The 25,387-nt window shown below is 42.9% G+C and overlaps 1 protein-coding gene and 1 long non-coding RNA gene across 3 annotated transcripts; both read right to left on the bottom strand.

Annotated features, from left to right (window-relative positions):
* Positions 1-3,181: 3,181 nt before the first annotated feature.
* On the bottom strand, positions 3,182-4,187 carry LOC144512167 (uncharacterized). The gene is made up of 2 exons (XR_013500969.1): positions 3,545-4,187; positions 3,182-3,431 (listed from the first exon to the last, which is right to left on the bottom strand). It is a non-coding gene; the product is annotated as an uncharacterized LOC144512167 (long non-coding RNA).
* Positions 4,188-15,567: 11,380 nt separating this feature from the next.
* Positions 15,568-24,918, bottom strand: LOC144537692 (uncharacterized). Of its 2 annotated transcripts, XM_078281512.1 has the most exons (5): positions 24,608-24,918; positions 19,621-20,939; positions 16,426-19,230; positions 16,224-16,286; positions 15,568-16,047 (listed from the first exon to the last, which is right to left on the bottom strand). In XM_078281512.1, the coding sequence occupies exons 2-5, from the start codon at positions 20,888-20,890 to the stop codon at positions 15,995-15,997; spliced, it is 4,191 nt and encodes a 1,396-aa protein (XP_078137638.1). In that variant the 5' UTR covers positions 20,891-20,939; positions 24,608-24,918; the 3' UTR covers positions 15,568-15,994. The 2 variants fall into 2 exon arrangements, with proteins under 2 accessions (XP_078137638.1, XP_078137637.1); XM_078281511.1 differs by having other exon boundaries at positions 16,426-20,939.
* Positions 24,919-25,387: the final 469 nt, after the last annotated feature.

The following is a 25,387-nucleotide window of genomic DNA, read 5'->3' on the forward strand; positions in this document are numbered from 1 at the left end:
TACAAGTTACAAATACTTATGAGACTGTTTTAGCACCATACAGGTCAGTCAGAACGCACTTGTCATAAAGTAAAAGTAACATAGCCCCCCCAATGCTAAAAGCATTGAGAAGCACACCAAACGGGTTGTCACAAGTATATTAGTGATTTAAAAGCACCCTGTTTCTAGTAGATTGCCCCATTACTGAGAATACAGCTGTTAGAAGGTAATATAGGAAGTCGACGCTATAACAAGGACAGACTATGTCAGCTAACAGTAAAACTATCTCCCATATTAGTTTATAAGGTTAACACAAAAGAAAGTCAACATTTTACATTAGGCTACCTTAAGATTTGTTAAACCTGATCATGATGAAACTGGATCATATGGCGAGAGCTTATGTGTTAAAGCAGCTTATGATAAAAGTTTAGTCACAAACCAACCATTTAGATAACGTTATAGCTGTAGCTTCGTCTTAAATCTACTGTACATTACCTATTGAAACCACTAAAATGTCCCTACAACATGGTCTTTTAGTCTCAAAAACTGATATAAACTAGTTAAAACAGCCACAATGCCTTGCATCTCTCACTCCCGTAACTTATTGTTTTACACACACACACATCAGAATATATATTAAGTTAGCTAAAAAAACACATGGATAAGGACCTAATGATGCAGACTAGCTAGATAAACATAGTATATGCCACAAAAACGTTTTAATTCATGAATGAATGAATGAAAGAAATATCTTAGAATAGGCTTAAACATAACATTTTGCTTTTTAATTTACTTACCCTGTTACATGTCTGAAAGACGTTTCCTCTTGTTTTCACCAAAAGAATTAAAAAGAAAAAAGGCCCGTTGATTGTTGAGAAGAGGAGCGTTAAAAATAGCGAAAAAACGAGCTAACAAGCTAGCTAGCAATGCTAGCTAAAAACGGCATGGAAAAGCAGACAGCCTAAAACACGGACTTTTAAACCCTACAAACCACACCCGGTATGACAGTTGGGCCTCCTAACCCTACCTTAACTTTTTAACCGTTAACCATTGGTATAAACATACGTTTTAACTACAAAATCTAAATAAGGCAACTCAAAAGCTAACGAACTAACAAGCTAGCCAGCAATGCTATCTAAAAACGGCAGGTAAAAGCAGACAGACAGGCTGAGACACTGCCTTTTAAACACTACAAACACACCATTTATGACCGTTGGACACCCTTTCCCAACCCCTAACTTTTTAACCGTTAACCATCGGTATCAACATACGTTTTAAAACTCTACACATCTGAATAAGATCCATTATTATGGTCAACCGTCACGCCCCTCTACTTTGGTCAGTGTCAGAACATCTAGTATAATGAAAACTTATCATATTGTTAAACATGACAAAAAGCTAATGCTTCAACAATGGAAGAGTAAAATAATATGAAAGCTACATGATCCAACTCCTGGGAATTTGATCTAGGTACTTTCAAACTTGTCGAGCTACTCAATGCTTCTGATACAAATAACGTTAGCCTGCTCTGGTGTGCCATTCATTTTAACAGTTGGAGGACCAAGTAGCTTGAATGATCCCTTGCCTCCTCAAGAACCTTGCCTTTCTTGCAATTTCTGCATTTGTTTTGGTTAGATGCTCATTAATATAAACATTTGTGCCCTTCAATTTGCGGCCCTGCCTGAGCAGGTCAATTTTATGCTTTCTGTTAGGAATAATGGAAATCTATACATCGCAGCAACATATTAACTACTGTATGTAGGTACAATGTCATTCAAGTTCCTCACTTGATCGCTGGCATCAACTAATGGATGTCTTTACTTTACACATACTGTTGATGTGATGGACAGTGAATCTGAATTCTGCCCAGCAACACATTCGCGCCACAAATATTTTGACGTTTTCGCATGTGGAAGTTGGTGTTCATCTGACAATTAACAAGATGTGTTAGTAAGTTACGCCATGTCATGGTTTAAAGTAACTTTAGAGCCGTTAGATCAGGCTAACATCGCACTAGCCGCCCTTTTTCACATTAATTTAAAATTAAGATATCCGTGCTCTAGCTAAATGTACTAATCTGACTGAATGTAAAGATAACGTTAGCTTTGTCAGTTGCGGTAAGTTCATTTACTGGCTGTTGTTCCATAATTTAATGTTACCGTAATTTAGCTAACCATAACGTTAACATTACACAGGCCAGTAACGTAAGCTAATATTAACGTTAGGCTTAATTGAACGTTACCCGATATTCCTTAACATTAACATTAACTAGCTAGCTAACAGTAACTGAGTGCTGCACCTCAATCATACTTTGCTCATATCGGTTAGTTTTATTTTTTGGCTTAAATGGAACTGAAACCTCAACTGGGAACATAAAGCTTAAGACTTGTTATCGAATCAAAATGTAAAGGTAAATTCGGCATGTAGCTATATAGCGTTAGCTAATCTGCCAAATAACATTAAATCACATTTTAAAAAGGTGAAGAGGTTCAGGGGCCATATAATGGCAGGCTAACGTTCATACTTTTTTTACCCTGCTTATTACCAAAATGTAAACTATGTAAATGTAAAATTAGTTTTAGGACAGTTTAGTGAGACTGTAATTCGATTCGGTACACTTTATTAAATCTGGTTAACAATTGATTTTGAAAATGGGGTTCGGAGTGCCAACGGTCATAAAACAGTTATTAGATGGTGCCCGTTTTTGTTGGCTAAAGTTAGCCTTCAAAACACCCCAATGAGCATCGTCACCATCATTTTCTTACTGATAGATCACTAACGTTGATTACTTTAATAAAAACAATTTACCTGGCAAGCTAGCGTTAGCTTAATGTAGTTACTGTCCAGTCACTTTGTTTTACTTTTTGTTGAAACTAAATTGACCATAAGCCTAGCTAACGTTACATAAAACTGACATTAGCGGTTTATAGTCGGCTTTAACAGGGACTAAACACGTTCGATGGACATATTGAATCACATTTGACTTTGAAAGCAATACAGTTATCAATATCACAATTAATTTGATTGGTACTTTTAAGTTTCATGTTTATTATAGCAAGGGTAACTTTGGTGAACTGTTAGTTGTTGTTTGTTTGTTTCACTAGTTATCCCTCATTAAAAAGGTGGTTCTTGCTAAGAATATCACCATTGTTAGGGGCTTGTTCTGACCCAGAACGCAGAGATTTCACACACAGACAATGAACGCAGTTTGTAAAGGTTTTAATGAACAAAAGAGTACTCAGAGATACAGTGTGGGTTTTGTCTGAGCGGGGAATCTCCTGGCTGGTCCGAGTACCGAGGCGAGCCGAGGGGGAAGGATCCAGGTCGTACGAGACTCGAGGCGGACAGGCAGGGAAGAGTTCACAGTAGTTTCCACAGGTGGAGGATTAGGCTGGATGGTGAGGCTGGAAGCTTGTAGGCACAGCGGAGGATGAAGCAGGTCTGAGCGGTCACTGGATGGAAACACAGGGTAAGTATGAGCTCAGGAGAACAAGGACAAAAGCTAGGGTGCACAAGACAACACGGACACAACTTTGAATAAACGGAGAACTCAGAGCCAAGTTACCACATGGGTGTAGATATCGAACTGGCGCTGAAGAGGTGATCAGCCCAGGTAAAAGTATTGCTGGAATGAATCTTGGAGATGAGCTGCAGCTGTTGATTTGGCCACGCCCCTTGACCTACTTTCCTCTGAACACACCTCCAGCACTCCAGGTGGAAAAGCACAGATACACACAGAGACAACAAAAACACCCAAAAGAGGGCGGAGAGAGAGCTGCCCATAACAACCATCTTCTACAAAATGTCAGAAATACACCGTGTTCATTACAGAACAATAGTTTGCGATACTAAAAATACTGCATCCTCACAAAAGAGCAGTATTTTTTGATAGTAGCTTTCACATAGTGTGTCTGTTTTTATGTTGGTATGATGTATAGTGGAAGATCAGAAAACGTGGGCAGGAGTTGTGAGAGAAGGCAATGCAGAGATGAAGGACATCATACCACAACAATAGTTATGTGTATAAGCCTGATCAACAAGTCAAAAGAGTCAGGTATGTTATATTAGTTTGTTGCATGATGCAAATTACACACCTGTAATCCGAATCTGTCTACCGTATTTTACGGACTATAAATCGCTCCGGAGTATAAATCGCATCAGTCAAAAAATGCGTCATGAAGAGAAAAAAAACGTATTTTAGATTTATTTAGAAATTTATTTCACAAAATCCAAGACCAAGAACAGACATTTAATCTGGTTTAATGTTAACGTAACGTAGCTGCTCTGTTGACGAGCCTCTCCCAGCAGCACGTTGTTCAAGCACCCATCTGTGGACTCCTTCCTCCAGCTCTGGCCATCTGGATTTCAGCGCGACTAGCTTTCTTTGTTTTCTTCATTGCAGTGAGACTAACCTTTTCTCCAGTCCCTCACAAGTTTCTCTCTCACTCCAAACTCTCGTTCTGCTGCTCGATTACCGTTTTCGGCTGCGTGTTTTACTACCTGCAGTCTCCTGCAGCTTCTTTTCTTTCTCAGTTGTCTTTAGGAGCAGCATATAGTCCTCACAAGCCTAGAGCGCCTCTCGAGGCTGTAGACGGTGATGTTTTCAGCATGAAATAACATTTAAAACATGTTAAATTATATATATTTTGATATATAAGTCGCACCTGACTATAAGTCGCAGGACCAGTCAAAGTATGAAAAAAATTGCGACTTATAGTCCGGAAAATACGGTAGTATTTGGGGCAGGCGCAGTGCATTTTGAATACAAAATGTAACCTAAGTACAACTTCCAACTAACTAACGTGCAGTGAAGGAGAGATACCACATGTCCTTCCTGCTGCTGCCAGACTTTATAATCAACACTGCTCCAAGTAGACCACATTAGGACTTGAAGGATTTAGTGACTGGTTTTGGGCCTGGCCCTAGTGGCCAGGGTTGATCTGACTCCAAAAGATCACCTCTCAGACTGCACCTTTAAGTTTGTGTTCGTTGAATGGTAGACCAGGGTTTTGTGTATCACGACGGAGGATCAGTTGTTACCGGGTTAAATCGCCGTGGTAACTTATGCTGAACACCTAACCTGGTCGGGAGCAGGTTAAGTTGGAGATCAGAGATGAACCGGTGTAAAAGCACCGCCTACTGACCAATCAACACTCGATTGATAACAGCGTCACCGTTCTTAGAAGATCAGGTGGAGCTCAGTGGGTGGAGAGAGAGAGAGAGAGGGAGAGAGAGAGAGACGGAGAGAGGGAGAGAGGGAGAGAGAGAGAGAGAGGGGGAGAGAGAGAGGGAGAGAGAGAGAGAGAGAGAGAGAGAGACGGAGAGAGAGAGAGAGAGAGAGAGAGAGAGAGAGAGAGAGAGAGAGAGAGAGAGAGGGAGAGAGAGAGAGAGAGAGAGAGAGAGAGAGGGGAGAGAGGGAGAGAGAGAGAGGGAGAGAGGGAGAGAGAGATAGAGAGAGAGCGAGGGAGAGAGAGAGAGAGGGGGAGGGGGAGAGAGAGAGAGAGAGAGAGCGAGGGAGAGAGAGAGAGAGGGGGAGGGAGAGAGAGAGAGAGAGAGAGAGAGAGAGAGAGAGAGAGAGAGGGAGAGAGAGATAGAGAGAGAGCGAGCGAGAGAGAGAGAGAGAGAGAGAGAGAGGGGGGAGGGAGAGAGAGAGAGAGAGAGAGAGAGAGAGAGAGGGGGAGAGGGAGAGAGAGATGCGCTCATAAAAGTTAACACATTTAGAGACCGACAACCCCGTTAACATTCCCAGATGGGTATTTTTATGAAATATATAGATTTTAATGGGAGGGAATTAAATATAAGCTATCAGCATCTTGAGCCGTGTGTTGCCAATGCGCACATCGGTTTGAATTATGTTTTTATATATTTTATTTGCTCTCATGATCGCTTACCACTGCCAGGGTTGCAACTGAAATAATAACAGAATAAAAATGAATGCTCTAATACGGAGGTTCTTTCAGTACAAAAAGCCCCAAAAAGAAGAGACTCTATCATGGAGTTACTCCTATTTATACATCCATTGACCAGTTCACTCCCACCATACCAGCAGGGGCTGTCTCACCACTTCTTGTGGCCTAATAAGGTATCATTTTTTTAATGTAACCACAGGTTAACAGACACTCACAGGAAGCCTCACATGCATTGCTCAAGCTAACAGCCTTATACATTACACAAGCAAGTGGTAATGCTCTTCCATCATATATGACAGCTTGACTCTCTTCTCCAAACAGAATCAGGACATGAACTCAATGTACCCCACATGAACTCTTCCCCTGTCTCAGCTGCAGTCTCTTACAGGAACACACAAACTTCCCCTCTGCATGAACTGCAGGCAGGCCTTCTTATACATTTACACTAAGCAAATGAATATAATGCTGTATCTAACATAGTATCTAGCAAGATTCTTATTCCTAAACAAAATTATAATTACATTTATAAGCTGCAATATGATTATATCTATAAGCAGAAATATAGTTGTAGCTGTTTTTGGGCTAATACATTTCTTAAAGCAGTATTATATATTTTAGCTGTTTTGGGGCTAATACATTTCTTAAAGCAGTAATATATTTTTTAGCTTTTTTTGGGTTTTCAACTGAACGCTTCGTTCAACAACACCGGGCCTGCTGGGCTGTATGGTGGAGCATCACACCGGGCCCGCTGGGCTGTATGGTGTAGCATCACACCGGGCCCGCTGGGCTGTATGGTGGAGCATCACACCGGGCCCGCTGGGCTGTATGGTGGAGCATCACACCGGGCCCGCTGGGCTGTATGGTGTAGCATCACACCGGGCCCGCTGGGCTGTATGGTGGAGCATCACACCGGGGCCGCTGGGCTGTATGGTGGAGCATCACACCGGGCCTGCTGGGCTGTATGGTGTAGCATCACACCGGGCCCGCTGGGCTGTATGGTGTAGCATCACACCGGGCCCGCTGGGCTGTATGGTGGAGCATCACACCGGGCCCGCTGGGCTGTATGGTGGAGCATCACACCGGGCCCGCTGGGCTGTATGGTGTAGCTTAAGTGCAACATGGAGCCTGAGGATGGAAAGAAAAACAGGAGAATTACCTTTGAGCAAGTTTGGAGGAAAGTCGGCGGTATGGAACCATTTTAAACAAGTCGTGGGCAGTGACAACATCTGTGTCGGCTTTGTTGAGTGCATTAGGCCAAGTGTGGCACGCTGCTCGCCTATGACAGCAGATAAAACAGGGACTTGGATGATGAACAGACACATGAAGCAGGCTCGCCGTAGCAGAAAAGATGATAGTCAGCCAACGTCCTCTTCTGTTACTTCTCCAAGCATGAGGGTGAAGCAAGCCCTCACAGAGAAATGCGTTGAGTTCAAACAACTCTGAATTGTAGTTGAGAACGTCAGTTATAACGGCCCACGTATTAAAAAAGTGTCGGGTTGAAATCGGGCTCGGGCTCATAATTCCAGTTAATGTGTCGGGTCGGGCCGGTCTCGGACACAACGTGCACGGGCTCGGGTTGGGTCGGGCTTGATTTTTTGGGCCAGATCTAAGCTCTACGCTGGATTGGGAAACCCTGGGTTGATTGAACTAGTTGTTGACCGCGGTTGTTAGGTTAGGTGAAGCCGGGTAACTGAAATAAATCCAGGGCATGTTGATCTGGATTCGTAGTACAGGCCTCAGAAATACTCAGGATTATCTCAGAGTAAGTCACAAATCTGTAGTAATAATATTGCAAGTCACAACAACTTAGGCATAAGGTTCAGATTTCCTTCAAGACAATTCTCTCTGGCCCTGACACCAACAAGTCTACTCGGAGTTTGACCCCGACCTATTCTCTGCCCTTCTCTCTTATCATCTTCAGGTTCCTCCTTTTCGCAGCGCTGCATGCCGTCACACTATCACACTGTCACACTGTTAAACATGGGTTTCCTGTAGGCCTCTCCAAGGTCATAGGTTAACTGTGTCTAAACTTGTTATTTAGCTGTAGAATGACAGAATACATATTTACCAGGACATATACTTATCAGGGCCCCTTTCCTGTTATCTCCCAGACCCAACATCTACATCTTCTCTCATGTACAGGGCTCCAACTCTCTCACCATGACCTCAATAACATATTACAAGTCAAAGTGTAAATCGTCAGATACTACACTGACAGCTGCTAACTTTAACTGCTTATAGTCGTTATGACGTGAGGCGCACATAACGCACACATGAACACACACACACACACACACACACACACGCACACACTTGTCTCAGTCGTTTTCAGCTCCAGTGGCTAATGTCTAAAGCTAAAGTTGAAATGAGACACATTAAACACAGCCCACAACCCTCGCCTGTCTTCTCTAAAGGTAGACATTGATCGATGGGATCTGTTACCCTTGTCTTTGGCAGGCAGAATTAACGCCATTAAAATGAACACACTACCCAAGCTTCTTTATATGTTTCAGTGTGTGCCAGTTTTCCTAACTAAATCATTTTTTATTTCCCTAGACAGGAAGCTTTCTTCCTTTATTTGGAATAAAAAGAATCCACGTATACGCAAAGCTATACTGCAGAGACCTAAGCAGCAGGGAGGTCTTGGTTTGCCACATTTTCAGTATTACTACTGGGCAGCAAATATTAAAATGATTTCCTATTGGATGGAGAAGGACGATGCAACAGCCGTACCTGATTGGTTACTTCTAGAGAGAGACTCTTGTAAAGATACCTCATTGTTTGCCTTATTATGCTCAGGGCTGCCATGCTCTGAGCCTATAACCAAATATACTTCTAACCCAGTTGTTGTTCATTCTTTGAAAATATGGAAACAATTCAGACTGATCTTTGGAGATCAGTAAATTGTCATTACTTGCTCCCATTGTGAAAAACCTGTCATTCCTGCCATCTATGACGGATGCCGTATTCAGTACATGGCACAAACAGGGTGTCTGTTCATTTAGAAGCATGTACGTGAATGGTTTATTCGCCTCTTTTGACCAGATAGTTGAGAAGTTCAACATTCCCAGGTTGCATTTTTTTTAGATACCTACAGATCCGTAGCTTCTTAACCTCAAATATAGCTCACTTTCCCCCACAGCCTCCAGAGACACTCCTAGATTTCAATCAATGACATTACTTCATCCAGAAAGGTAAAGATAGGTGAAATATACAGGTGCTGGTCATATAATTAGAATATCATGAAAAAGTTGATTTATTTCAGTAATTCCATTCACAAAGTGAAACTTGTATAATGTATACATTCATTCCACACAGACTGATATATTTCAAGTGTTTATTTCTTTTACTTTTGATGATTAGAACTGACAACTAATGAAAACCCCAAATTCAGTATCTCAGAAAATTAGAATATTGTGACAAGGTTGAATATTGAAGACACCTGGTACCACACTCTAATCAGCTGATTAACTCAAAACACCTGCAAAGGCCTTTAAACGGTCTCTCAGTCTAGTTCTGTAGGCTACACAACCATGGGGAAGACTGCTGATTGGACAGCTGTCCAAAAGACGACCATTGACACCTTGCACAAGGAGGGCAAGACACAAAAGGTCATTGCTAAAGAGGCTGGCTGTTCACAGAGCTCTGTGTCCAAGCACATTAATAGAGAGGGGAAGGGAAGGGAAAAGATGTGGTAGAAAAAAAATGTACAAGCAATAAGGATAACCGCACCCTGGAGAGGATTGTGAAACAAAACCCATTAAAAAAATGTGGGGGATTCACAAAGAGTGGACTGCAGCTGGAGTCAGTGCTTCAAGAACCACCACGCACAGACGTATGGAAGACATGGGTTTCAGCTGTCCCATTCCTTGTGTCAAGCCACTCCTGAACAAGACACAGCGTCAGAAGCGTCCCGCCTGGACTAAAGACAAAAAGGACTGGACTGCTGCTGAGTGGTCCAAAGTTATGTTCTCTGATGAAAGTACATTTTGCATTTCCTTTGGAAATCAAGGTCCCAGAGTCTGGAGGAAGAGAGGAGAGGCACAGAATCCCCGTTGCTTGAAGTCCAGTGTAAAGTTTCCACAGTCAGTGATGGTTTGGGGTGCCATGTCATCTGCTGGTGTTGGTCCACTGTGTTTTTCTGAGGTCCAGGGTCCAACGTAGCCGTCTACCAGGAAGTTTTAGAGCACTTCATGCTTCCTGCTGCTGACCAACTTTATGGAGATGCAGATTTCATTTTCCAACAGGACTTGGCACCTGCACACAGTGCCAAAGCTACCAGTACCTGGTTTAAGGACCATGGTATCCCTGTTCTTAATTGGCCAGCAAACTGGCCTGACCTTAACCCTATAGAAAATCTATGGGGTATTGTGAAGAGGATGATGCAATAGGCCAGACCCAACAATGCAGAAGAGCTGAAGGCCACTATCAGAGCAACCTGGGCTCTCCTAACACCTGAGCAGTGCCACAGACTGATCGACTCCATGCCACGCAGCATTGCTGCAGTAATTCAGGCAAAAGGAGCCCCAACTAAGTATTGAGTGCAGTACATGCTCATACTTTTCATACATTTCCAACATTTCTAAAAATCCTTTTTTGTATTGGTCTTAAGTAATATTCTAATTTTCTGAGATATTGAATTTGGGGTTTTCATTAGTTGTCAGTTATAATCATCACAATTAAAAGAAATGAACATTTGAAATATATCACTCTGTGTGATGAATGAATATAATATACAAATTTCACTTTGTGAATGGAATTACTGAAATAAATCAACTTTTTCATGATATTCTAATTATATGACCAGCACCTGTCAGGAAAAATGACCAGCCTTAATTCCCTCAGAGACCAGTGGGAAGTAGATCTGAGTACTGAAATCTCAGACTCCCTTTGGTCAAAGATGATAGGGGGAATACACTCATCTTCAATATGTATGAAACATACTGTTATACAGTTTCAAATTATCCAGGTTAAGGTTAAGCTATCACAGTTTACGCCCAATATGGACCCTATGTGTGATCGTTGCAAGCTACACCAAGCTACTCTAATTCACATGTTTTGGGATTGTCCTAAGTTGTTTGATTATTGGAAACTGATATTTGATATGTTTTCCAGAACCACTGATGAACACCTAGGACCATTGGCTTTTCTTGCATTGTTTGGAGTGTTAACACAACTTTCTTTTAAATAATAATAAACTAAGACTTCTGTCGTTTGCCACACTGATAGCCCGACGACAAATCTTGATCAGGTGGAAAGATTGTCCAAGATCCCCCAACGTTTGCGCAGTGGGTAAGGGACATGCTGTATTTTATTAAATTAGAGAAAATAAGGTATTCTACCTCTCTCTCTCTCTCTCTCGCTCTATAATATATGATATGTATAATAAGTATTCATAAGCATATCTGAATGGCTTCAAAATGACATAACTCCTGACTGGGAAAGTCTTCAGTAGTCAGCAGGTGCAAGGGTTTCTCTGCTCGGTTACTGACCCAGTGTACTTTGTGGTCTGAGTGGGGAAGTAATACATCACTCTCTAATGGCGCTTTTCCATCACATGGTACCTGCTCGACTCTCCTCGACTCTACTCGCCTTTTTTGGTTTTCCATTACGAAAAAAAAGTCCCTGGTACCTACTAACAGGTACTTTTTTTAGTACCACCTCAGTCGAGGTTCCAAGCGAGCTGAGGCGATACCAAAAGGTGATGTGAAAGCGACAGAGGGGGGTGTCCTGAACAAACCCGCCATTTTTAAATAGTTTAGCCAGCTGTGTTTATTTTTGCTGCCTCCAGCTTCATTTGAAACAAAATGTGTCTTCTCAAACACACCTTCCATGTTCTGTGTGTGTGTCGCGTTAGGTCACGGCAGTTTACTGCGGCGCAGCTATGACGACCAGCCACGCTGAGGCGGAACTAAAATCCGCAATGGAAAACGGACGAGTAGAGTCGAGGCGAGTCAAGCAGGTACCATGTAATGGAAAAACACCATTAGTCAATATTTACACGCAAGCCTTCTGTTCTGCAGTCATTAAAGCAGGAGCTGAAAGCTTCCGCCAGCTGTCCAGAGCTTTCATTTCCCATTACCAGCCTCCCTAGACGCTGCTAATGCACTGAACCCAAACGAGCAGACAACCTCCCAGAGAGGCAGCAAGAAATGGGCACTGAAGTGTGAACTGTTGATATATAAGGTAGGTCAACTTTTCATTTTTGTCTCAGCTTGCTGAAATGGCCGACGGCACAGAACACGTCTTCCCGGTGCTGTCCGGGTTTCGTGCCCTCAAAGACATCGTCAACTCGGTGAGGTCACGTCATCGCATATGGAGCTCAGCGCAAAATTCTTTCAGGAAGACTTCTAATAACTTCAATCACCGCTCTCTCTTCCTTAAACTATTCAGCTGTTTAGAGGCGTTCACTTTTCAGTACACTAAACCAGAATTGGCCACGTTTTCATATATAATATAATATAATATAATAAATATATACATCATGAGATACATCATGATATACTACAACATAGTTCAATAAATAAATAGGTTTTTATTTAATAAATAACGCTTTTCAAAACTACTTTTTCTTTCTTTCAGGGGACTTCAGGGGATTTCCTAAGGCCATTTATTTATTACTTATTTTATTTATTTCACTCTCTTTTTATTTCCATTTATCGTATTCAAATGAAGGGGGTGTGGTTATCTCACAGATCCAAACCAGACTAAAGGCCGATTTATGCTCCTGTGTTAAATCGGCGCCATGGCTACGTACGTAGGTATGTGGAGACACGGACCATACGCCGGACCCTACACCGGACCATACGCCGGACCATACGCCGGACTATACGCCTGACCCTACGCCGGACCATACGCCGGACCATACGCCGGACTATACGCCTGACCCTACGCCGGACCATACGCCGGGACCATACGCCGGACCCTACGCCGGACCATACGCCGGACCATACGCCGGACCATACGCCCGGACCATACGCCGACCATACGCGGACCCTACGCCGGACCCTACGCCGGACCCTACGCCGGACCCTACGCCGGACCCTACACCGGACCATACGCCGGACCATACGCCGGACCATACGCCGGACTATACGCCTGACCCTACACCGGACCATACGCCGGACCATACGCCGGACCATAAGCCGGACCATACACCGGACTATACGTCACTGTAATGGAACATTCTATAATTATGAAATTTTGCTTACTTGTAACAAGAACACATGAACACTGTCGTATTGAAAACGGTTACTAAGAGCAAACGGAAAACTGTTCTTTTTGTCGCGTCAGCACCTGCAAAACAGGCACTGCTTGTTCTGTGGTTTGACCCAAGATCATGAAGACAGGATGGCAGCGAGACATTATCACACCTAGACACAGGCGCGCTTAGAAGTTTCCTGTTATCTAGGTATGAGGGACCGTTGGCCGTCTTTGAGTGATCTTCTTTCTGTGTATAAAGGATGCTGAAATTCTTCATGCATTTGGAAGAGCTCTTTTACTGCACTCTGCAACAGTGTGGTGAAACCAGCTATCCGCTCGCGAGCAATACTTGTGACTCTTCCACATTGCATTGTGTGAAAGTGTTGTTTCTGCCTGAAAGTAATAAAACAAACAAAGACAGTTTGATTTTCCTCATCTTTATTGCCAAAGACATCTTTACTTCCCCTGCTGTACAGAAACTTCCACAACATTGAAGACATTCTAGTGAAAATGTGTCCTGAGCAGCTGTTGGGCTGTCCTGCATTAGACAGTTTGTCTCTGCTATGTGCTGTGACAACTGGCTGACACACACACACACACACACACACACACACACATACTTCATAATTCACATCAGTAGAACATTCTAGTGTTAATGTATTTCATCATTAATAAAGATTGTTAAACTCAGTTAGGATGGATTTGCCCTCATGTGTTGGACCATGTTTCATTTCAATAGCCTAATACAGATAGAGTTTGTAACAGTACAGGCCTATTTACTGTGCCTTTTCCCTGCCTTTTCCACATATTAAGCCAAGTCCATTTATTCATTTTTTTTACCTTATAGTTGATGAGTTTGTAAACTTGGAGTGGTTTCTCTTGGTTCGGTTTCTTTTCCAATCCACATATTTCTTGCATCTCCATGGTCAGACCAGCTCCGTCATTAAACTCATTTTTCAGACATTGTTTTGCGAGCGACGTCTGCCCTGCTGGCGTCTGTCTCAAACTTTAACGCCTGCTGGTTCTAGTTTAACAGTCAAAAAGATTCCAAAACAACCTTACTCTAAAACTGAGACTTCAGGATGGTTTAAGACGCCTTTAAAAGCTAAAACACTTGAAAATGTACCAAACAGCATGCCAGTTACCCATTATTCTTAAAGGGGGCTTTATTTTTCAATGTTCAAGGTGAATATTCAGTGGTATCTTATATGGTACTTCTACATTTGAGGGTTTTTTTAACCTCAAAGCATCAATTCACACAGAATACATAATAAAAACGTTTAATATATTATTATCTATTAATTTATCCCAAAACTGGGATCAGTCTGGTAAAATTGACAAAGTAACAAAGCTCCCCTAGCTGTGAACCTTAAGAGAAACATGAATACGATTGTAGACATTCAGGGGTAACTTTGGTACGTTCCTAACCCCCTAATCCATGCAGATGATAATTATTCCATTGTGAAAATCTATACAGTAAGGGCCCGGCGCACGGTGTGAAGCGCTGTGCACGAGTCTAGGCACGTTACTAATTTGCTATTAAAATAACAATGAAATGCTGCGTTACTGACTTCAGACCTAGTTTTTGTTTGTCAATGGCACGATCATTTCCCGCTGCCTCAAGATAGAAATACTCCCAGAATGCACCTGAACACACCTCCCTGTAAGACCAGCACGCTCGTGGGCGCACAGATGGGCGCAGGTGCATTTGCTATTTCGACGACGTGGACGCTGGACTGGTTTGTAATGGAAATGTATTAATCTGTTTCTACATTATACAAATGTCTAGACAGAATGTACTGACGCATGCATGCACTTTTGACCCTGCTCACACCACAAGTCTTTGATAACCACAGAGCTGGTTCAAATCAGCCTGCCCCTAACCTTTCCTTGACCTTGCAGTTCTGTCACAACCAGGCCTTTTCTGTCCAGCAACAGAAGTACATAAACACCATCTGCTTTCTAGTTCCTTTGTTTGTTCTCTCAGACTCCTCTGTACTGAACCTTCTTTGCGTAAAGATTGAAGACTTAAAAGACTGTTGACCGAAGCCTTATTTTTTATAAATGTCAACAGAGCTCACACAGGGCAACAAGTGCACGTTAACACAGGGGCACACCTACATAATAAGCTTTTTTAAATTTAAAATGTTCAATGCCTTATCACGCTGATGTGACCGAGCCCGACCCGAACATCATTTCTAAATATCTGTCCGAACCCGGCCTGGCCCGTCGGGTACCATCGGGTTCGGTTTGGGTATCCATCCTCTAGTTTTCACCACTTTCTATTATCACAGCTGCTGAACTGTATGACACAAACGTAATAATATGGAGCCAACATTTTGCATGTTACCAGGTTACAACATATGGTTTAACACATACACTACTGTGTATAATTTTAAATGGTTTATGCGATGTATTGTGCAATGTTTCCCTCTAATGGTGAAGCAGAAGAGCACACAAGACAAACAGCAATGAATCCAGTTATGACTTTATGACACATTACCGTTTTAAAAAGTGATACATTGGCTATAGTTTATGAAAGTACAAAAAAAACAATATCCAGAAATGACATATTAAAAAAAGGATCAAAATATCTGTTAAGTTTCAAGTTTAAGATGAAAAAGATTTAACGTAACGCTGAATTTTAATACAATTTTGAGGTAGCTCGTAAAAAGAACATTTGTTTCCCGTTGACACAAGACATTCAAAAACAATGCCGTTACCCCAAACAGTTAATAGAATAGTAAACAGTATACACATACACACAAACAGTTACAATACAGAAAATGCTATGGAAAATGAAAAGATTTAACCAGTAACTTGTTTTTTTGCCGATCAACCACCTGTCACTTTGGGAGTGAAAACTAACTGGAGACAGATTCACAGAACCGGGAACCTTCTGCTCACCGACGGGGTTTTGGAGCGGGTCTATACCTTATTCCCTCCCTGCTGGAACCTGCAATGAGAAATAGCAGGAGAAAGCAGAAAAAAAAAAAAGAATTACACCTGCATCTCAGAAACAACAAAAACCCAGTGAAATTGCATAGTACATTGCTTGGCTGTAAAAAAAAAAAAGAAAAAAAAAATTGATAATATACATGGACCATAACCATGATGGGGAAAATGTATCACCTTTTGTTGGCTTTGCCACGGTTGGCTTCTCTGACCACTTGTAATGATCACCCACAAAGCTTCCTATTGTACAAATAAGGGTTAGGAACATGGATTTTAATTAGTCACATTAAAAAGTACTACTCCTATAATCATTTGACTGTTGGAATTTATTAAGGACATTTTAAAAAAAAACATTTTAGAGACTTCAAAAAGAACACACTTTGTTCTCCAGGGGGATCGCGACCTGCGGCCTTTGTCATCTCTATGGCCTCAATCTTGGACTTCTTCATCAGGGGGGTTGAAGACTTTTGGGACTTTTGCCTCCGTCTAGGATCTGGTCTAGCTGCCCTCTTCAAATTATTTGTGGTGGTCCTCAAGTCTTCCTTCATCCCCGGACTAGTTTTTTTGTCTTTCCTGGTTGGGATATAGCTCTTCCTCCAGATTTCTTTTGCTCGTTTATTTCTTAAACTATGCACGGTTCTAGAAGATGACGGACCGTTTGCGGGACTGTCAGGGGGGTTGAAAGTTGAGGGGTTGCTGTGAGAGCAAGACCGCTGGAAGCTGGATGGAGACACGTGTTTGGGAATAGCTGTGCTCTGCTTAGCTGTAGGAAGACTGATGGACCGAGAAAAATCTCTCGAGGAGGCCGAGCTCTGTCTGGCTTCAGAAAGTTGGTCACTTGTGGAAGACGAGCTACTGAAGGTCGGCAAGGAATGTTGCCTTGAAAAGATTTGGGGTTTTACGTTGGCCTGAATGTTCTCCGTTGCATGGCGTTTGGCATTTGTAGGTTTTGACGTGGGCACAAATCGCACTTTTTTACTCGCGTACGAGTCAGTATTGTTGCTGGATGCTGTGAACGTCTCTGGAGACCGAGATCCATCTTTACCCTGCCCGTAGACTGCAGTTTCTTTAAAAAGCTTCCAGAAGTGATTGTGTTGAAGGGGCTTCTCAGCAACAAAGCGAGGAACAACAGGATTACGACCCAGGGTAGGCTCTGCCTCCCTGCCCACAGACTGGGGCTGCTTCTCTGAAGAATCATCAGACGACCGTTTTTTAGGCTGCTTTCCGTTGGCAGTCCCACGAAGACGTTCCACAGTTTCAGCCAAAGGTCTGTTTTTCGTAGCACCTAAGGAATCGCCACGGTCTTCTGATCCTGATGAGAGTATTCCTTTTGTTTTTGCCTTCTTTTTGCTGAAATGGCTTTTTTCAACCACTTTCCCTGACTCACAAACGTCCTTTTTCGAGGTCCTTTGTCTGTTGGTCTTGTGTTGAACGTTCTCGGAGCCACATTTAGCTTCAGTCGGCTGCCCACTCTTTTCCCCACTGTCTGACATGTCAGAGCAGGCATCCTGCGTCGCTTCTTTTAATTGTGTATCATGAAGTGTAGGCCGGGGATGTGGCAGCGATGAGTTTGCAACAGACAGATTGGTTTCCAGAAGCTTTTCTTGAGCCGGCCTATACTCCTTGTCCACAGCTTTAGGTGACTGTTGTTTTTGTTCCACACATGGGGCGTCCCAACTGTCCGACCCCGAGGATAAAATGCTGTTCCTCCTTGGCGTTTGGTAGTTTTGGTCATCGTCTGTATCAGAGACGATGATTATAACACTTTCTGTTTTGCAGTTTTGGTCACTTTCATCCTCAGAATCAAGTATTATTATGTCGTCCTCTGTTGGAATGTTTTGTCCATTGGTCCATCTAAGGCTTTTCGTGGCCGATTTGTCCAAGCTCTTGTTTGGACTTCTTGGCATATTTGTACCATCACTGCCTTCACCCTCCGAATCATCCGTCTCTGAGAGCAGAGGTGCTGACCTCATCGTGGACACTGTCAAATAGTTGTGTCCTAATTCAGAGAAGTAATCACAGCTGTCTTCAGTTTCACAGCTGTCTACTGACTCTCTCCTGTTCTCAGTTGGTTGTGGTTTTCCCTCAGAGTCCATTCCACGTTCAGGTGTGCTCCTGCCTAATGCTTGTTTCATAAAGCTGGCCAGAGTGTCAAATGTCTCGATCTGGGAAGGAGGAGAAGCTGGTACTGGTGTCAGAGATGGCCAGTGTGTTGGGCTTGTGTCACATTGTCTTTCTTGGTCTCCTGTTTCCCCACCATCTAGCACATATATTTCTGGGCTATCCTGGTCTTCATTATCTGATTCAAATGTAAGGTCTGATATGGTTATAGGTATGAATAACCAGTCATCATCATCATCATCAGTCTCATCTTCAGAGAAAGGACCACTGTCACATTTAGGGTATAATGGACCAGTTTCATCAGCTTCAACAAAAGGAGTAGAACAATGTGCTATATCACGTCTTTCTGTGTCTGGTGAAACCTGCTTCTTTGGAACCGGTCCCTGCAAATGTCCATAGTCTTCATTTTCAAATGGTGACTGAGTATGGTTGGGTACAGTTACTTGTGTAGGTGACGATGTCTCCACCGGCATAGACTCAATCTGTGGACTTTCATCTTCAGTAATATCTTCATACTGTGGGTCTTCAGGACCTGCTGAGAAAAATTGCTCTGTCGCTGGGAGTTTTGTGGCCGGCTGGGAGGTGTCATCGTCTGAAATGTCTTCGTACTGCGGATTTTTTAAAACCAGTTCTTTGTTTTCAGAAAGTGCTGTGCTTAAATCAGTTTGTAAATGCACAGCACCTGCATCCTCACTCGCACCTTCACTTTGGTTTGTATAGAGTGATACTATGTTATTAATCTGAATATTATCAACTGCTGAATTTAGCTGGGAATGTGAATTTACTTCCTTCCAGGTAACACCGCACTGTTGGCGATCTTCAATGGTTTTTTCTTTTGTATTTGCATCTTGGTTTTTGATGCGCGGCAGGCGTTTAAATGTTTGTTTTTCAGATGCCACTGAACTCGACTTGGTTTGAAGATCCTCCGAGACATCAGGTGAACTCGGTTGCTTCTCAGTCAGTTCATCCCAGGTCATCTGAGGCACTGCTGTGAGAACTACTGGACTCTCATCTTCATTCTTTGTGCAAGTGGCAGCAACATCCATCATTATTCGTGGATATTCTGTGGATGTAAAGAGATGAATGTTATCTATATTCCCATTCCAATATTGTTGCAGTATGACTTTAGAAAGGTTCTCCATCTCGGCAATGTCCTCTACATTTTCCAGACTAGGAATGAGCTCCTTCAGTGCAGTTAATGAATAATGAATGGTTGTCATGCCATTCTGTATGTACTTATCACACCATTTACTATAGAAACCTTCATAATTTTTTCTGACACATGTTTCATCTTCACAGTCATCTGAACAAACAGGTTTGCAATATTCATTTGCAGGCATAGCTGCATCCCAATGTTTTTTTACACACAAATCAACATCTACTGATGCACTCTTGTCAACAGATGCATTTTTTAAAGGATATTTAGAATGTTCTACAACAGCGACTGGTGTACCTGTTGAATGTTTCTCTGATGCAGATGTAGCACAGTCGTCTGTGTCTTTAGACTTGAGAATTAACTTGCCATTTACTTTGCGGTCCTTTGAACTGTCCTCTTTACGTGCTTGTACAACCGTGCACTGCTCACTGGCACCCCAGTTGTGACTTTGCCTCTCCACATCATCTTTGGCAGAGGTTGTAGGAAAACGTGAAACACTGTCGACCTTTGGCATGATGCTGCCAGACCGCAGTGTGGAGTTCCTGTCCAAATCCTTATTTGAATGTCCAGGATTTATGTTTTTCTGAGTTAAAATAGACCTAAAATATATGAGCTTTTCTGCAAGAACGTCCTGTATTTCGACATCTGTAAGTGGTCGTGTTTTTGCAGCTGACATGAGTTTGTCCGTGGATGGCTGACTGCTGAGACGGCGGGAGGAGACCTGCTGCTGATAGGGGATGGAAGGTGTTCCTGTTGAATGATCGAGGTTCTGTGCTCTAGCCTGTCCACAGTTTAGAACAGTTGGTGAACCTTTGACTTGCTGACATTTGCGGTGTCCTTTATTTAAAAAAATAGCTTTAGTGTTGAGGTCAATGTTGCCATTTGTTACCTCTGATGACCAAGGCAGTTCTGAAGGGTTTCCTTTTAGTAAGGCTTCCAGCAGAGGCGAAGATGTCTTTTTATTGCACACAGTCACAGAGGAACATTGATCTTGCAAAGGAAATGTCTGCGCTGGGACTTCAAGTCTGTCTCCCTGAAGTGCTGCAGAACTGGTACAGTCTTTAAAGGCACAATTCAAAGGTTGCTGCAGTCCAGTATCATGGTTCCAATTTGACCTTTTCTGGAAACGGCAACTGAAATTTTGCTTGGAATATTCCTTTTGTTGTCCACTGTTACTATCAGATCGTCTTACAGAGTTCTCGTAGGCCGATGATGAATAAAAATCTGAGTCATCTTTTCTGCTCATTTGCATGTTTTGAGAAATACATGCGCCATCCCAGGGTCTTGGGTGCTGAAATCCAGTGCTTGTTACGGTTGCCTGCGACTCCTGTTGGTGGTAAAGTTTCTGTGATCGATAGCCTTGCTGCAACGGAACTCGACTGCAAATCACTCTTAGATCCTCACGATACTGAGTGGCTACCATGTTGTTTTGTTTTCCAACTTCAGGGTGAACAACTGGTACAGGTGTAACACTGATGTCTTGTGGTAGTCGGCGAGCACCCACGTTACTCCAGTCTTGGAACACAGAATGGGCCCCAGCTTGGCTGTGTGGAAATCCGGATCGCATTGCATAAAGAGCAATCTTTCAAGTGATGACTTCAGTTTGCTTCTCAGGTCTAGGAAACAAATAAGGAAAATTAGTGGTTGGCTGGTGTCATATTCGCTACAAAAGGGGTCAGCAACCTTTTAAAAATGAAGTGCCATTTAAAATATTCTTGTTAATCAGTGTGCCAAATCAGCATGAAGCTTGCCATCTTTACCGAACCCGCACTGGCAGTGTTATTTTTTTCCTTTGTGCTGCATTCCGTGTAGAAGACCCATGGACTACTAGCCAATCAAAGGCAGAGTAAGGAAATGTGGATGTGGAAAAAGTTAATGGTATTGGCCTTTCCCCCTGTGGTTACAACCCCATACCACTCTTTGGGGGTCAGTTCTTAAACCTACATTTTGGAGCTGCTCAGGAGGTGGTACTAAATTCAAGTTCCAGCTATTCTTGAAGAGAAGGAATGCAACTAGGGAGGTTTGGTTATTTTGCTTTGGGAAGCCTGACACCCATTGGCAGTGTTTCAGAAATAGGACAGACGCACAACAGGGTTTCCTCTATGTACACCGCGCACCACCGCTCCTTCAGCTGTTTGAAAAGTCATAAACTCGTAGCGCCGTCTGCTCTACTGAACTCAAGCAAACTTTCATCCGCTCTCTCTCTCCCCCTAGGGTGAGCAGAGCAACTGGGACAGGACGTCATCACTCGCAAAGTTATGGCAACCAAATGAACAACAGGGCGAGTACTACTTCACTCAATAAGTGATTAACAGCGATAAAAGCCGCGACGTGAAATCTGCACTCACACCCGTGAAATATGACAGCTACAGTTTACTGGAAAATAGCATTGTGATAAATTTACTGTCCCAGACCCCAATTTAATCAGAGCCCAGATGAGACAAGAAGCTAACGTTAGCCACGCTGCTGTGATGGCCCCTCTGCCTCTGACTCGCCGCTGCAGGAGACTGTGTCTATTCCTCCGACACGCTGTAGTAACGTTACTGATTTAAAACCGGTTTCCAGGTTAGTGGGGGTGCATACCGCTCAAAACCAACATGAAAAATGTAGCTACTAATGTCCACTCAGCGTTTTGTTGTTAAACTGTGTGTAAAATGAGCAGTGACGTTAAATCACCCTACGGTACCGTCTATTTTCTGGATGGTTTCAAGGTAACAGTCGGCAGCTAACATTAGCAGATAAGCCTGTACTCTGACGTCCAACACCCCCCCCCCCCCCAAAAAAAATTCCCGACCTCAGCCTGCCACTCCCTCTTTACGAACGTAACTCTGTCTCTCTATTGTAGCGCCGTGCCCTCAATTGACTCACAATGCCTTGTGTTGCTCACTCACTTACTCACTCATTTATCAGATATGACAAAAGCATTTTGTTTTCACATGCAGGTAGGCCAAGGCGAGAAGGGCGAGGTTTGCTAATGTAAGCCAACACATTTCAGCATTCGATAAGACAGCCCTAGTCCCCAATGGACTGGACCTGACGTTTACGGTAAGCGTATTGCCTCTTTTCTGGTGCTTCTGTGTGGCGGACGCTAGTTTGCTGCTCCAGCAAAAAACTTATTTAACCGTTTTATTCTTTACTTTAACGGCTTGTTGCCTGGATTATATTTAAAACTACACTAGTTCTACTGAAGCACTCATAGTTCTCTTCTCTTACAGCGACTGTCTCGCTAAATCTCAGTTGTTTACACGTACAAGCAGTTACCCACTCATCAGTTCCATAACGGTGTCTGTTCCCCGACTCAAATCAATTAAATTAAAAGTAAACAAAAAAGGGGGCGCTTCCGAGCACTGCATGGAGTAGACGCTTTTTCGAGTGGCTCCACTAACTTGCTCAAATTACATTTAGAATCCACACTTGCACTGGAAATATTTAACCATGAGCAGCTCTGCTAGAAATGCTGCAATGGGGAAATCCACCACCCACAAACCAGCCCCAAAGAAAGACGGTAAAGCTGCCTCTATGATGGAAGAAGGTGTCGGCGTTAGCAGTGCCGAGCTAACTTGCAACCCCTCCGTCAGCATTAGCTCCGAGGGCTACCCGGGTCCGCAACCTACACTGACCATTATCTTAGCGGCCATCCAAAAGCTCGAAGAAACTAGAACAAGTGCAAACTTCTGACTGACCATGCTGACCTGGAAGGTTGCCCTACTGACCACGAGACCCGCATCACAGACCTGGAGAAAAGGTGCAAGTAACTGACAGATCAACAAGACCACGAAGCGCAAGCAACATCTCACATTTACCAACAAACCGTACAGCGAAAGACAAAACATTTCAGACCGTCTTTCCAACCTGTATACATTTTAACATCAATGTACGCTGCAACGATTTTTCACTCTGAAGTCGCTGAAGCTGCTGCTCAGTTCCCCCCGCGACTGACGCGCTCTCAGACACACACACCTAAATTGAGGACAGCTACTCTCCTTATTGTAAGTGCAATGATAAATTAACGTACAATAAGTACTTTATCAAACCGTATGAATGTGTGTCCCAGGCCAGGGGAGAAAATTAACAATGTAAAGATCAACAAGCCACATGTTCAAATTTGATATATTCAATAAATTATTATTTTGTGTCTTAAATCCACCAGCCATTTTCATAACATTTGCAGCATCCTGAGCCTTTTTGGTAACGTTACTATAGGAACACTCAGCCCAGAGTAATTGTATTCTCTCCAAAATAAGTTTCCTTTTTATTTTTAAAGAACTTAAAAAAAAAACAAAAAAAAAAACAATACTATTCGAATGCTGAATTACTATTCAAATATGGATTTATTTATTTATTTTATAAATAGGTTGGCTAACGTTAGCTTATCTCCCTCCTCTCATGTCACGTCTGATGAACAATAAGTTACGGGAGGGAGAAACACAAGGCATTGTGAGCTAACGTTACGTACCGACTCCGAGTAACGTTAGTACGGGGGGGGGGGAGTGACAGGCTGCGGCTGGAAAGCGGAAGAAGGATGGGAAATGGTTTTAACATGACTTTGCCCCCTTACACGCGAATTTTGGTTTAAAAAAGAAAAGGGGGGTATTATATCACTAAAACAACCCCAGCGCGAAAGTGCCAATACTGCCATTTCTCGAATGGCCGCTTCAGAGCCACTTGAGGCTGGCTCCAAAAGTGAGTCCATCCACATACAGATGTAGCTAGTTAATCCATTCCCCATAGTCGGTGTTAAAAATGTCCAACTTTAAAGCAGAAATTAATAAGTTTACTGCCTGGTGCAAAAACGGGTTTGGGGTCTAAAGCTTATTTCACACTTCATGACTGTGGGGAGTGGCTTTTTATTTATTTTTTTTATATATAACTCATCCACAGAGGCTAGCCCAAGCAATGGCGTAACGTAACTCTAACGTTTTACAATACACAATCACGGACACAAACCAAAACTGTGAATACGAGACTTCATGACTACTACTGAATGTACGTTTCTATAATATAACGGCTTTAACAGTACCAATATAATACGGTACTGTTAAAGCCGTCGGGGTAGACCGACCTAATATGGTCTACCCCGCAAATATCAAACATTTCGGGGGTTTCCATCAGCCGACGGACAGCATGTTGCCAACGTTAACACAGGGACGCTGACAAGCGATACCACAACGAAACAGTAACGTTACTATTGAAATTGAGCCAATAGTAGGCTTCCGCTAAACAGAAAACTTAAGTCAGAGAAATACAAACGTCTAAGTATCCTCTAACGTTCAACATTACTTACCGCAGCTCCGCATTTCACCTAATTCAGCACTGTAATCAGCACTGCCAAAGCTTCCTCAAACCCGTTGTTAAGGTAGTCTAAAGTTATTTTTTTCCTACGGTGGATTTCCACCGAGTTAAACTCGACCCTCAACTGAGAGAAAGCCCATGCTCGTTATCCATCAACGTCTATGGGTACGAAGGAAAAAAAAAGCCGGGGATGTATTTCCTCACGATTATTCCCACTTTAGCTCGCAGTCATCGATGAGCTGAGTCTCAACCGTTACCTCGGTACATCCATGGTCTCAACAGCCACTGAGGAAGGATAGCTCTGACCCGGCCATTTATATACATCGCTCAGCTTCTTCTTCTTCCTCGGTGTTATTGGCGGACCTCAAACCGACGGTTAATGTGCATGCTGCCACCTACTGTAGCGGAGTGTTCAACGTCATCACTTTAATCGACCAACACTAATACAAGAATGAATAAATAAATAAATACATTTAATTAAAGCTTAGTTTGAACCTGTGCACATTTCCCACCTGGCTGTTTCTAACAGAACTTTGATGCAGCCACTTCCCATATCTACCCCATCCTTCAATCTTTCTCTTTCTATACTAAACGTCCTACAACCAATCAGCACATGTTGTGGTGGTAAGTTTCTGTTGACAATACATTGGGGGGGGTATATCATAGTAGGGGGTCTGGGTGTCCTCCCCCAGGGAAATTGTGAGCGTCAAAGACTTCATTTCCTGCATTCTGACACACTTTTGTGCAGAAAGTTATGGTGGAAATACCTTTA

The sequence above is a fragment of the Sander vitreus genome, chromosome 23 (assembly GCF_031162955.1).
Source record: "Sander vitreus isolate 19-12246 chromosome 23, sanVit1, whole genome shotgun sequence".
NCBI classification, from domain to species: domain Eukaryota; kingdom Metazoa; phylum Chordata; class Actinopteri; order Perciformes; family Percidae; genus Sander; species Sander vitreus.